Below are 15,000 nucleotides of genomic sequence, written 5' to 3' on the forward strand. Positions count from 1 at the left end.
CTGCCCTTCCCTAATTTATTATATTCTGTTCTATTTTATGCAATTCTGTTTTATTCTATTCTATTCTATTGTGCACGCAGGAGGTCCAGTCTCTGCTCATAAACTGGAATGGTCCGGATCTGACCACATTCGGCGAGTTGGTTCTGGAAGGAACGTTTCACGTCCACCGCGCCAGAAAGGAGAGAACCCTGTTCCTGTTCGATAAGATGCTGCTCATCACCAAGAAACGAGGAGAACTTTACGTCTACAAGACTCACATCTCGGTATAATGTCGTTCAATCTGAGACAGCATCTGTTGTTTAGACCAGGGATTCCTAAACCTTTTTATGACCCGAAACACTTTGACCTAAAATATCCTCTTGAGATTTAAAATTAACATTTCAGTGATGTAACAACACGTTCACATGCACAGTTCAATGCTCACATGACATGCAGGTAAACACTATTAAATTATTTTATTAAAGGGATACTCACCCCAAAATGAAGATTTTGTCATTAAACACTTACCCCCGTGTCGTTCCAAACCCGTAAAAGCTTTGCTGTCTTCAGAACACAATTTAAGATATTTTGGATGAAAACCGGGAGGCGTGTGACTGTCCCATAGACGCCCAAATAAATGAGTTATTTTTGTTTTTCAAAAATTTTCATTTTGGGGTGGAGTATCCCTTTAAGGGTGTTGTGTTTTTTTTTTTTTGGGTGGGGGGGGGGGGTAATTTAAAATGTATTTATTTGTTTCTATTTTACATTTTTATTATTTTATTCATTTTTAGTTTTTTTTTTATTATTATTATTTACTTTTTTCACATTTGTTAGTTTTATTCATGTTTTTAACTTTATTTACAAACTAATATTATATTTAATTTAACAGATATTATTTATTTCAAAATCATTTTTATTTTAATTTATAATGAATTAAATTTTTTTTTTTTTAGACCATTATCTCCTTTTATTCCCAGATATTGGATATTCAAAAGCTTTTCCAACTTCTTTATTGCTTTCTGTAAAAATAATATCTGACAGAGCCATTCTAAAATTTAGTAAGTTATTCAACAGATGATTTGAGAAAAACACGTTGTTTGTGCTGTTTTGCCTGTGTTCAGAGTTCCACACTGATGCTGATAGAAAGTGCCAAAGATTCGCTGCGCTTCAGCGTGACGCATTACAAGCAGCCCAAGCAGCCGCACACGGTTCAGGTCAGTTTGAGATCACGGCACACAGATGACCCGCTCAAGCTTTTATTTTTATTTTTAATCATAGTTCATTGTGTTTCTCAGGCCAGAACGGTGGAGGAGAAGAAACTGTGGGCTCATCACATAAAGAGACTCATTCTGGAGAACCATCACGCCGTTATCCCGCAGAAAGTACGTAGTAAATATAAACGTGATCTGTTATTTAGACATGGGTTTCCTAAACGTTTTCATCAGCCAAATCCCTTTTATCCCGTATTTAAACTTAATATTTCAGTGATTTAATAACACATTCACAGTTCTGTGATGTTTGTTCATACTCAAGTGGCATTCAATTAAACAATTAAAATACTTTTTATTAAGTGTTTTTATTTAAAAAGTGAATTATTTTTTTATTTGTTTCTTTTTTGAATTTATATTCATTTCACATTTGCATTTAATTCAAGTGTTTTATTTTGGTTGTTTTTATTTAAAACTGTACATTTTTCATTTATGCTTTTTTTTAGTTTTTTATTTTATAGTTCGTTTATAGTTATTAAAATACAGATATTTTTTTTTTTTTAATTTTTAGTAAGCATTTCATTTAGATTATTTCTATTTTAAAATTGTTCATTTTACAATTTTTATCATTTAATTCTTTTTAATACTCATTTTATATTGATTTTAGATCTTTTTAATTATTTATTTTCATTTTACATTTCAATTTTTTTTATTTTTTTTTTTATTTTTTTTTGTTAGTGATTTTTTTTTTTCATTTGTATTATTTTATAATTTTTAACTAGTGTTTTCTTTTTGTTTTTAAAATATTCATTCTCAATTAGCATTTTTATATTGTTTTATTTATTCATTTAAATTCATGTATTATTTTTAGACTGCAAAAACATTAATGTTTCTCTCAATCAGCAATTTTGTAATAAACATTTTCATGTTAATTGCTTTCTAGGCCAAAGACGCGATCCTGGACATGGACTCCACATGTAAGTTGTGTTTAGATTGATTTTCAAACAAGGTGCTTCAGTGAATGACTTGTTTTTATAGCAAAAATTTTTTTGAAACACTAGAACTCTTATTAAATCAGTTTCAGAGCCTGTTGTTGTGTTGTTTCTTCTCTGTTCAGGTCCAGTGAAGTACCGCTACAGTCCAGACCGGCTGAAGAAAGCGTCGTCTTGTCAAAATGACGATTTCTCTGATGTGTTACAGGAACGGAGACGCTCTGGTGCGTGAATCTGTCTCTACACTCATATAAATTAAAGCTCAAACTGAATTTCCACTGTTTAATTGTTTATGTTGTGATCTTGTCCTCTGTTTTGTTGGACAGAACCGGCTAAACGATCTGTACGAAGCACTAAAGGTAACCAAATCACATTTAAACTTGAAAATACGCAGAAAGTTATGTTTCTCAACAGCTAAACAAATGCAAGTAAATGAGCATCACTGATCTTGTGATTCTGTATTCAGACAGTCAGATTTTCTTGCTTTCACTGAATTTTAAGATGCTCAGATCATGCAAGAGAACACGTGCATCAGGATTTGTTCTGTCATTAAAGCGAAATAGATGCACAAAACACAAATGAAGTTTCTGACCTGTATTAGCAAATATATTAATTTAGCTAAATAATTTAATCAATTAAATCATTTTTAATAATATTTGTATCAACTTTAATACACTAAAACAACAAAAAACAATATAAAGTAAATAATAAAATAACATCCTGTATTAGCAAATATGTGCAATTTTTTTTATATAATTTTTAAATATGATTTTAAATAATATTTTATGAACCAACAAATTAAACAACAATCAATATAAATTAAATAATAACATATATTGATAATAATGATGCAATAATTTTATACATTGATTATTTATATATATATAGTTTATTTATAGTTTTTATAAAATGCATATATACGTATATTGCAAAATGCATACATATATATACATGCATATGGATTTTGCAATATATGTATAGTATATGCATTTCATGAAATAAATGCAGAAACAAATAAATACAAATATATAGTTTATTTATAGTTTTTATAAAATGCATATACGTATATTGCAAAATGCATACATATATATACATGCATATGGATTTTGCAATATATGTATAGTATATGCATTTCATGAAATAAATGCAGAAACAAATAAATACAAACATATAGTTTATTTATAGTTTTTATAAAATGCATATATACGTATATTGCAAAATGCATTCATATATATACATGCATATGGATTTTGCAATATATGTATAGTATATGCATTTCATGAAATAAATGCAGAAACAAATAAATACAAATATATAGTTTATTTATAGTTTTTATAAAATGCATATATACGTATATTGCAAAATGCATACATATATATACATGCATATGGATTTTGCAATATATGTATAGTATATGCATTTCATGAAATAAATGCAGAAACCAATAAATGTAGTTTATGTAGTCTAGTTTTGATTGCCTGACTGATTAAAGAAGCGCTGTTAAACAAAAGATCAGAGATAGCGCTGATCAAATCTCTGTCATCTTGGGCTCAGGGCAGGTGTGTGCTGTTTGTTTCGGCTCGTGTGAGAGACACGTGTCCCGTATGTTCTGCGCTGCCCGCTTTAGCATCAAAGCCACATCGACTGGACTGGTCCCTCCTGTGTCAGATCAAAGGCCACAGCCCCGATCCTCCGCCCGCACACATAATGATGTTAATTATGGAGCCCATCAGCCGCAGGCTTTGTCATGCGCCAGTTCCTTTCAGTCCACAAACCTGTTTTTGGCTCGCTGTCAGCACGAGTGCATTATGCATTCTGATTGGGAGAAAATGAAGAGGAAAGCCAAGCCTGTCATGCCGTTTTATCACCTTTCAAATTAAGTTGTCATTTCCAACTACAGCTTTTCCTGTTCCTGTCTTGGAAATCAGCGGGGAGTGTCCAAGCGCTCTTAAGTAGCTCCATGCATCCGCAGAGCATGCATTTCATTGCCAGTTGATTTAATTATCTTTGGCAGAGCACACACATTTATAGCACTTTGTTATGTGCAAACAGAAAATAAAAATGCATCATGTTTGCTAAATGAAATCTAGGTTTCGTACTAATTTTAGGGTGCTGATTTTAAAAGCAATAGCATGTCAGATTTATTCTCAAAATAATCCGCTTTTTATTGAATTATTGCTTTTGACAACCACTTTTGCAGTGAAGATGCCTTGTACTAACCTTACGTCAACAGAAAAACACCACAAACACATGATTCCTGTTTTATCTGAGCCAGATTAAGATGATTTTGATCAAACCCATTTTCACATAATTTTATGCCCAATCGTGATTTTTTTTTTTTGCACATTGCAAATTAAATAATATATTTCAAATAGTACTTTTTGTCATTAAAATCAAACATTTTTGACTGCTTTTGTTATTTTGAGAAGTGCATTAAATATTTTTTTCCCTCTATCTTTCTCTCGCTTTATTTTTGGAGAAAAATTATGCATTATGCAACATCAAATTACCCAACACTAGGTCTTAAAGATCACATTTGAAATGCATCTGAACATAACCTGTTGCTGAATTATTATATTAATCAAATTTAATTTATCTTTGTCTTTGCATTATCTTAATCATCCATGGACATCACACAGGAACGCTTAAGGTAAGATCTCTACATTCACTCTCCATTGCAAGCTTTTCACATTAAGTAAAAGAAACGGCTTAAACTTACATTAATATTTATGCAATTATAAGACACTTTTATGCAAAAAAGAGGAACAAAACCAATTAGTCAAATGCATTTACAGTACACTGAATCACATTCATAAGAAAAAATATGGTGCATTTATTTAATAAATGCAATTCCAAACTAAATGCATGCAAAATCTTTATTGTCTATCATCATGAGGTAGAAAACTGCCTTTAAACAATGGCTCAACAAACAATGCAAAACAATTTGGCAACAAATATAAACAAAAATGTTGCATAGAACCAACATAACTCATGAAAACCTATTGAATTAATCTAAAATGCACATTTAACATGGTTTAAAAGGTGCCAGTTTTGATATAGAAATCAGTTTTTCCATAAATCCCCATTGACATCCCATGACTTCTCTATGGCGTCCAGCATGCAGACAGCGAAGGTACTCTATTAGTGGATAAAGACCGTCTTTCCATGCTGCCCAAAACCACAAACTCAAACCCAGAACTCAAGACTACGGAGCCAGGAATGATTCAGAACGGACAACATCATGAATCCAGCACAGGTTCGCTGGATGACCGTGAGAAAGCAAAGAGCGCAGAGGACAGAATAGGAGGAGATAATGTTGAAGAGGAAGATCTGATGGGAGTCGAGCAGGTAGCAGACTTTGCCACTTCAGTGTTGGCCGCCATCTCCTGCTGGCATTATAGGGCCAAGGCTTTGCTTTTCAATCAGTTCATCACGGTGAGGGTCACCTATCGCTTTCTGTTTCACGTCCATAAGCTGGTGGCTGCAATCTGTCAATCACATCCCATCTACTGCATGCTGAGATCTATTTCTACTTTTGCACCAACATATCTGATGCTCGAATGCTGTTGCATGAATCATTGCATGGACATAACTGCATGCACGGCCGCTAATCATACATAAACACATTTCTCAATGACCTACAACTTGAATGTCATCTTCAAAATCAGTTTTCAAAAGATTTATCACTGATTCTTTGGGGGTTCGGACAAAGCAGGCTTTCGGTGAAATGGCATTTTCTACCTAAATGCATGTTTTTGCAGTTATGTCTGATGCAGAAATTAATGTGTCAGGTTATTATGATCAAATCTTCCATTAAACCTCAAAGGATATGTAATCACAGGTACCTAAAAATATAAAAACTCACATCAGGTGAGCCACTATACTAATGGCTGATATTGTTTTGTCCTATGTCTCTTGAATCAGTGTTATATTTCATGCCAGATGCGTCAGTGCACATGTGATGGGGAATTTACAGCATGTCTTGGTTACTAAGATCCAATGCATAATAATACGGGACGCCGGGTGTCTCAAAGTGTTTTTGTACTTGGAGACACAATGAGATTTTTTATATATATATATATTGAAGTTTGACTTCAAAGGGAAATTTAACTGTCAAATTTCGGTAGTGGAGGTCGGATGGCTTGCCTTCCGTAATTAAACTAAACAAAGGTTCCTGTTTCATTGTATTTTGTTTATTGGCGCACAAAAGCAATTATAGAAGGTCTGTTGTCTGTGGAAAAACACTGAAATGCATGGATGCTTTTAAATGAATTGCAGATGTTTATGAAATGTTCAAATATCACAGATGGGGACTGTGAACGCTGTCATTTAGTAGAACATTTACATCTGTTAGATTCCTGTAATTGTCTGTGTTGTGTCCTTAGGACAGAGAAGGTTGTTGGGAAAATTGGCCAATGAACCAAAGCAGCCAAACACCCACTAAAGAAAAACATGATGATACAAGTGAAAGTTTGACTCTCTTTGAACAGGTAACGTCATATATCGAGGACCTCAAAATGTATATTTCGGTCTAGTAAACCTAGATAGAAAGTGCTGAAAATGAACATTTGAACATGTCTATGTTCCCAAAAACACTGTTTGGGTAGGCATTGTGTACAGCCACTATGTACATTCATATTGAAATTTCTAGTCATATAGAGACTCTACAGATATTTCCCTTTTCTAATCTCTTCTAATTGCTATAATATGTTGTATAGGACTGATGTTGGGTTCAAAAAGTACAACGCAGATGCACTATTGTCAAATAGCAATACCTTTACCTTTATGCATGTTGTTGCACACATACACATGTTGTCTCCGTAAGCAAAAGTTAATTCTGAGTCAATGGTTGCTTCTGGAAATACTGTGGGAGTTGTTTTCTCAGCATTGATAATTGGCTAATGCTAAGGGGAAGGGATGGTTACAAGGTTGGAAATATAAATAGCAGCTGTATTTCAAATCTAGATAAATTGCACTTGTTTCATGCTGGCCATAATGGAGAGACTGGAGATTGAATTAAGTTATCTTCACATCCTCTTCTCAGCTTCCTGTAGCAGTAACTCACTTCATTCTGTCCACTTTCTAGAGCTCAACTGGGGAACGCAGTTCACCGAAGGTCTTTTCTCCTCTCAGAGAGTCAGAGGAAACGGGGATGAACCAATCAGATGATTATCCCAAAATCTCTGGGATAATAATGGCAGGATGCCACACCGATCCAGAGATAATAGACTTCAATACTGGAGGACAAAGAATTGGCGATAATGTTGAGGACAGTGTGCATTTCTCATCTCCTCCTGGACTAGAAGAGCACCTCTCAGAAGATGTGCAGAACATGGAGGTAGATGTTGAAGCACCTGGTGGCCTCTTGTCTTCATCTGTTCTGGACAAGGAAAGCAATATCTCCGAGCGATGTGCCAGCAGTCTCTTTCAAAATACTAGTCTAGGAGTCGAAGAGTCTTTTGACTTGGGCTGCCCCTCTTCTCAATTGGAAAGTAGAAGCAGTTTGCTCAGCTGTGGTGCCGAGCCCCGTGAGAAAGACAAAGGCCTTGAGTTTAGACGGTCCACTCCAGAACCATTAACAGAGACTGTTCCCGACAGCCTGTTTATACCAAACCAAAGATCTCAAATGAATCCGGATACCCTTTCCAAAAACGACAGATTGCTCATACATAAGATTCGAAGGTACTATGAACATGCTGAGCACCAGGATGCAAGCTTTGCCGTCAAACGCAGAGAGAGCCTTTCGTACATCCCTGCAGGCCTAGTCCGTAATCTGAGCCAACAACTCAATGACCTTGCAGACGAGGATTTAGCATTGCATAAGAGGGTCCCTTCCATCACAAGGCCAACTTTATGGTCAGTCTTTAATCTATCAGGCTTGGGGGTCGACAAGAAAGCAAAGGATAGCTCTGATTTTGTGGTCCCTGCAAATGGCAAAGAGTCCAACCTTCGAGATCTAAGTGGGAATGATGAATTCCAGTCTGCATCTGATATGGCTAAAGCGTGGCAAGACATGGAGATGGAGATAACTGGGACTTCTGAACGACATCAGGACTCGGAGGATTCCCAAATGACTACACCTGGTGAAGAAAAGAAAGCAGAAACCAGTAAGGGGAGCTTGGATAGCGGACTTGGGGAACCTCTGGTAATACTGGAAGAGACCGATGAAAGCTTTTCCTCGTCCCCAATCAACAACGTCTTAGAAAAGGACAAGATGCAAGAGTCCCTAAGGCATCCAAATGAGGAACACAAGTTACAAGAGCACCACAATGTTGACCACACTTCTTTACCAAAGAGCATCTCCTTACGGTCTGCTAGTGAGGATGAACGCATCCTTCAAGAAATGGAGAAAATGAAAAATAAGGTGTTTCATTTGGCCAGGCAGTACAGTCAGCGTATCAAAAACAACAGACCGATGGTAAAGCAGAGGCCCAAGATCTCAGACAACCATTTCGTGCCCAAGAACCTGTCTTGCGTGATGGAGGAGAGACCTCCAGGAAAAGAGAAAGGTGGGTGTAATGTCTGAGTTTGCCAAGTTTCGTAATGTCCCTTCTGTCATTTTTTTGTTTTGCCGACACATTCATATCCAAACTGACTGTTCATTTTTAGTTGAGGAACAATCCCCCAACTTTCAGTGTCTTGTCTGTTGGCATAGCTCAGTAGTTCCCAACCCTGGTTCTGGAAAACCTGCAACACAGTCTCTGAATCTTAATAGCTAATTAGTTGAACCAAGTGAGTTTAATTATGTGTTTGGCATCTAAAATGTGCAATGTTGGGAGTTCTTCAGGACCAGGATTGGGAACCACTGGCTTTTTGTTTACCAATCCAGACCATTGGTATTTGCTTAAAGGCGTGACACTAGAAATGGATCTGGCACATTCCTATCCATCAAATTGTTAATTAGAGCCATTTTTAGGTTGTGGATAGAGGTGGGCCAGATTGAAATCAAGTGGGAAAACAATTAATTCCCAGAGCACAAGTACACTTGCCTGTGTCAAGTTCTCTTTGGTTAATGGATTCCTAAATCAGAGTGTATTGCAGTTTTTAGTTGTGGTTGCATGATCATCATTTAGACAAACCCTTGGGTAATTCCTCTACCGCTGATGGTGTCCAAACATGTTCCTGGAGGGAAACTATCCTACAGAGTTAAGCTCCAACCTGGGAGCAATTGGGGGTTTGGTGCCTTGTTCTAGGGCATCTCAGTCATGGGTATTGAAGGAAGAAAAGAGAGCTGCATTTCATTTTCAAACCTTGAAATCAAACCTGCAACCTTCAGTTTACAAGTCAGACTCTCTAATCATTAGGACACAACTGCCACACACCTGAAATTGAATCAAGGTCTTCATACTCACTAGAAAGTTCCAGGTAAGTGTGTTGAAGCTAGTTGGAGCGAAACTCTACTAAGCCTCCAAGAACAAGATTGGACACCCTTGCTCTACATCCATGCATCCCACAATCCCCTTGAGAAATCATTGGATTTGTTCTCTGGTAAATTCTATTGTAAAATCACGTATATTTATCAAAAGCAGACTTTTAATCACAGCTCTTTTGTACATAGGCATTCCTGACAAGCCACTGTTGTTGAACTTGAATGAGCAGGACCTTATCCCGGACTCTACGACTACTAGTCCAACTTCCAGCCTCTGTTCTCCTGGAAGTCCTCAGTTCTTCAATTGCAGATTAAATGCTCAGAGACCACAAAGTCCTATACAAACCGAGACCTTCAACTGGCCGGATGTAAAAGAGTTGCGTTCCAAATATAACAAGCAAAGTCAAGATGATGCAACCGCTTCCCCTCGTCCGTTCCCAGTGGGTCGCAGTACTTCTTTTTCAGAAAGAGCTCTGGAAACTGGATCAGAGAGATCCAGTGCATCGTGTTCATTGTCTTGTTCGTCCCCTTTCAGCAATAGCACATTGCAGAGATCTACTTCAATAGATTCTACATGTTCCAGCAAGACCCTTGAAGGGGAAGGTTTGCCTTCGCTGTGTAGCGGTAATGCATTTGATTCCGGCTTGGGATCCACTAATGCACACGAGCAACTGGAGAGAAGTTGTGATTCTGGTCAAGATGGGAACAACCTTGTTTTAGAGACGACTTGCTTGGGCAAGCCTGAAGAGGATGATTCAGCAATGGTTTCACAATCTGAACTTGCAGTGGCAAACAGTAAAGAGCACAACTTTAGTGAATGCATGGAAAACGCTGAGAACAGTCAACATAGTTTGGTTAAAACCTGCGGGATAAATTTCTGAATTCTAATACTTGAGACTTTCTTACTCTTTACACTCGGAACCTTAAAATATCTTACAGCTAGGATTCCTCTCTCGAAAATATGTAATTTGGCCACTGTTTGAGAGGCTAAGTAAGTCTTACACATGTTTGGTGTTCTGTGTTTATGGAAAGCAAGCATGACTTTTAAATTCCAGTTATGAATTATCCAACTGAAAAAGGGATGCTTATGGACCTCAAAGAATATATTTATGAAATTTGCATTTGTAAATATATGTGTATATTTCATTGAGATGTAAACATTTGTTAAAGAAGCTGACTCTGGTACTGTACTTTTGGAAAAGTGGTTAAATGTGTATTTTTTTCTTTCAGACATTTCGAAATAAAAAGCAATAAGGAAGACTATATAAAGTAACAGGTCCGTGCATACTAAGTTACCAATGCATCTGTTTTTGTTTGAACTTTATTAGTACACATTTTCACGTTTCTGGAAGAGCACTGTAATATTAAATGCAATCTGTTAGTTATTTTTGGTAAGCATTGCCTGATGTCTCTTCACTGTTTGTGTTCAAGCTCTGACCAGAGGAAAGACCGTAATCTCATAAAGACGTCATTCCCCACTAATGAGAAGAAAATTAGAAATCATAATCAGATTATGCTGATGAATGATAAACGGTGACAAAGACTGATGTAAAATTCAATCTGAAATCAGAAATCGGTCAAATAGTGCTCAGTTTGACTGAATGTTGGGTGTCAAATTAAAATGCTGCTTTGTTGACAACATATCGTGCTTGTTTTTAATTATTTAAATGTCAGATGTGAATTTAAAAATCTGAGATTGAGAATTTGCAATTTGCTTATTGAGGTTATTAAAGTATACGTCATTTGAGCAATATATAATGCACGGTCACAAAATGTGTATCGGGTCATGTTTAATGGGATATATTATAAGCTAGCTTGTTTTTGGTTGTATCTTTCTGCTCATTGGTGGGATTTATCTCCAGGCATGATGTCACTGTTTTCTTAATATTTTTTTTATTTATTTGAATTGGTGTAAATATGATGCACAAATTCCTATGTAAAAATGTTCAGTTCATATCCTATTTTTCTGATATACTACATTAAAAGAAACTTTCCATGCTTTAAACATTATTTCCTTTGTCCTGCTTGCAGTACTTATGTGTTTGGTTTTTCTTTTCTTTTTTTTTTGTATCAAAATGATTGCACATGACTTGGGGGCATATTACAGTATTATTAGTTTCTGCACTTTTTAATCAGTCTTCAGAACATGGATATGATTAATGACTTTCATGGAAGGAGCTGAAAAGCAGATTACCTTTTAATGGATATATGGAGGCATATACCTTTTTGAAATCAAGTAATGATTAAGCAGATGCTTTTATATACTTCCAGACATTTATTACATCGAAAATCCTCCAGGACGAACATACTAGTGGATAAACTTTAGGACTAATTTAATTTTTTGTTTTTGTTTTTCTAAGTCTCTTTTTCTCACAAAGTCTGTATTAATTTGATTAAAATGCTGTTAAAAATGTTTTATATTATTGAAATTTCAAATAACTGTCTCCTATATGAATATACATTAAAATTTAATTTATTCCTATGATCAAAGCTGGATTTTCAGCATCATTATTTCAGTCTTAAGAGATACAGTACGAGAAAAGATTAGATAGAAACTACAATATGCATTCATTATACCTTTGCATATTTTCGTAAATAATCCTAAAATGGTCTAATTCAATATTATGCATCAATTATTCAATATTTATAGGAATGCATTTTTTGCACAACCTTCATAGAAAGTGTTACAGAGTTGTTTGACATTAAGCAATTAGTTGAAATATCTAGATGATTTTTCATTAACGCTGTAGTTAAAGGCTAAAAATAGTCTAGAAGGGATCTTTTGCATGTTGTTGAGTGATGATGATGCTGATGCTGATGAAGATGAGCTCCTCCCTCCCGTGGAGCAGGTGTCAGGTTCTGAGAGGTTCGAGGTCTGACTCTGATCAGTCATGGAGAAGCACAGCCTCTCAGACAGCTAGAGACACGACTATCCCGAGCAGCAGACAGACAGACAGACAGACTGAGTTGATCTGAGAGCCGAGGGAGCTGTGCTCGTGTCAGGATGGGATGCGCGATCTCTGGATCCGGAGTGACTCCGAGATCAGCAGAGAGCAGAAATACCGAGGACGAGGCTCCAGCGAGACTCACTCCGGATCACATCCAGCTCATCAAAGAGTCCTGGAGAGTCATCCAGGAGGACATCGCCAAAGTGGGAATAATCATGTTTGTCCGGTGAGAATTGTAGAGCGTCTTTCTTTCCTAATACAATCATTCAAAACAGCTTGACAGAGAAATGCATGCCTGTCTCATCTTGTGTATTAAAGCGAAAACTAATCGTGTTGCACGTTGAATGTTTATAAGAGGTAGTGATATTTGATACCTGTTGATGTTTTGCATCCGATCAACTCATTGACTAATATTTAACAACATATTGATATTACGTCATGACTCATCCTAACCAAGATAGTAATAGTAATAGTACTGTTCATAGGCTTAGCTATATATACTTTATTTTTTAATTAGTATTGTATAGCTAGTCTCTTGACAGTGTAAAATTGTATATATATATATATATATATATATATATATATATATATATATATGCATACATTCTGTATTTTAGAAGCCTATAATTTTTAAACTATTATTGTTATATTTTAAATGAATTTTAATTTTTACATTTTCTGTTTTCTTTTTAATTTATGTAAAATGTCTAGTTTTTATACATTTTATTTAATTTTATTTATTTTGGTACTTCAAGTTAAGCTAAAAAAAAAGTTAAAGTTTTTAAATATTTTATTTCAGTTAATATTTGTTTCAATTAGAAAAAAAAAAAACAGGAAAAAATCTCATATAGTAGTTTAGAACACTTTTAGGTTTTAGGACAACTTTGATGAAAGGTTTTGATCCACTTCAATAATATAAATTATATAAATAAAAATCAATAAATAATCATCTTTCCATTGATGTATGGTTTGTTCGAAGATAAAACTATTTGAAAATCTGGAATGAGGGAGCAAAAAAAAAATCTAAATATTGAGAAAATCATCTTTAAAGTTGTTCAAATGAAGTTTTTTTGCAATGCATATTACTAATCAAAAAGTAAGTTTTGGTATATTTACAGTAGGAGATTTACTAAACTTCATGAGCATGATCTTTACTTAATATCCTAATAGTTTTTGGTTTAAAAGAAAAATCTATAATTTTGACCGATACAATGCATTGTTGTCTATTGCTACAAATACACCCCAGAGACTCAAGACTGGTTTTGGGGACACACACACTACATGTATATACTTTGTTTTTAACACGTTGATCCTATAGTGGAGTAAATTGTCACAATGTATCGACAACTTGAACTTAAAACTACACTACTTACTGAAATATGATATACTGTCAGTCATCTCTCATAAACAATATTTAATGGCTAGATTTAGCAGACAACATTCAGATCAATGTTGATGAATGCCATCTGAAAGATTGACTTCAGGAGTATCATGTGTCTAAAACACCTCCGCTCATGATCTGTGCCACTGTAAAAGAATATAATGAGTTTCTTATCTCTGTTTTGTTTCAGACATCATGAAAAAATATAGGGGAAAAAGTTGAATCAGACAACATCTGGTAAAAATAATAATTCAGAACCAGCTTAATAACTTAATATATATTAATAACCATATGAACATCAGCTCTTTTGTGCTAAAATATACAATTATAGACTTTCTGTAGGTGTATATTAGCATCTTTAGAAAGACTTTTAATTCTGCTGCAATGCTTTTCAGTCAGAGTGACTTGAATGCATCAGATATCTAGTGATTGTGAAAGGTTAAAGGTTAAAAACTGTCTCTTTGAGTTTTTCTTATGTTTCATTGGCTGGGCTCTCATTATTGTGTTGTTATTGTGGCTTAATGTATTGATTCAATCTCCTTTCTGACTCCTAAAGTCTTTTTTAAACGTAGACTGATCTCTTGTCAGCTTATTTGAGCTCTTTGTGTCAGTAAATTTAGTCTTTTCTGGGCTTATTACAGACTAAAGTAATTTTTCCTGATATTATATTATTAACTGATTAAAAAATAAAATAAAAACAGAAGTGATCTTTTTATCAGACAAGTTCGTTATGGAAGTATATACATCTTTCCAAACACATTAGGACACATTTCATATATATTTCAAACTAATATATATATATACTGTATAGAACTTCAATATATCAGTATTTTGAATTGAGATATTGTATATAACTGTTTTATTTTAGTGTAATCTTTATATATATCAACAGTGTGTTTATGAAAATATACTTTCTAAAAAGGCATCTTTAAAGATCTGTATTGGAAATAATTACACTGTACAAAATGAAATGAAAATCCTATGCAACAACATAATGTACATGAGCAAGTTTAGAACAAGTTTGAATTCTGTTCGGTTGAAAGTGAAGCAGTGACTTGAAAACATGTTTTGTTTCTAATGCAATGACATTCTGAGCTTTTCTGTTTGATTTACAGTAAGTATC

At 34.8% G+C, this 15,000-nt stretch overlaps 2 protein-coding genes across 6 annotated transcripts in view; both read left to right on the plus strand.

Moving 5' to 3' along the window:
• Positions 1-11,558, plus strand: part of LOC127976299 (pleckstrin homology domain-containing family G member 3) — a 48,825-nt gene extending 37,267 nt beyond the window's left edge. For 3 of the 5 annotated variants that reach the window (XM_052580636.1, XM_052580637.1, XM_052580640.1), the window contains 11 exons: positions 81-263; positions 1,101-1,193; positions 1,275-1,361; positions 2,131-2,164; positions 2,305-2,403; positions 2,506-2,538; positions 4,819-4,829; positions 5,297-5,614; positions 6,565-6,669; positions 7,266-8,688; positions 9,738-11,558. In XM_052580636.1, the coding sequence (XP_052436596.1) occupies positions 81-263; positions 1,101-1,193; positions 1,275-1,361; positions 2,131-2,164; positions 2,305-2,403; positions 2,506-2,538; positions 4,819-4,829; positions 5,297-5,614; positions 6,565-6,669; positions 7,266-8,688; positions 9,738-10,429 (3,078 nt within the window). In that variant the 3' untranslated portion in view covers positions 10,430-11,558. The remainder of the gene's footprint in view (positions 1-80; positions 264-1,100; positions 1,194-1,274; positions 1,362-2,130; positions 2,165-2,304; positions 2,404-2,505; positions 2,539-4,818; positions 4,830-5,296; positions 5,615-6,564; positions 6,670-7,265; positions 8,689-9,737) is intronic. The other 2 variants (XM_052580638.1, XM_052580639.1) reach the window with 2 other exon arrangements.
• Positions 11,559-12,426: 868 nt separating this feature from the next.
• xgb (x globin) overlaps positions 12,427-15,000 on the plus strand; it is a 9,403-nt gene continuing 6,829 nt past the window's right edge. The window contains exon 1 of the mRNA XM_052581270.1: positions 12,427-12,722. Within this exon, the coding sequence (XP_052437230.1) occupies positions 12,553-12,722 (170 nt within the window). The 5' untranslated portion in view covers positions 12,427-12,552. The remainder of the gene's footprint in view (positions 12,723-15,000) is intronic.

Source organism: Carassius gibelio, chromosome B17, assembly GCF_023724105.1.
Source record: "Carassius gibelio isolate Cgi1373 ecotype wild population from Czech Republic chromosome B17, carGib1.2-hapl.c, whole genome shotgun sequence".
NCBI classification, from domain to species: domain Eukaryota; kingdom Metazoa; phylum Chordata; class Actinopteri; order Cypriniformes; family Cyprinidae; genus Carassius; species Carassius gibelio.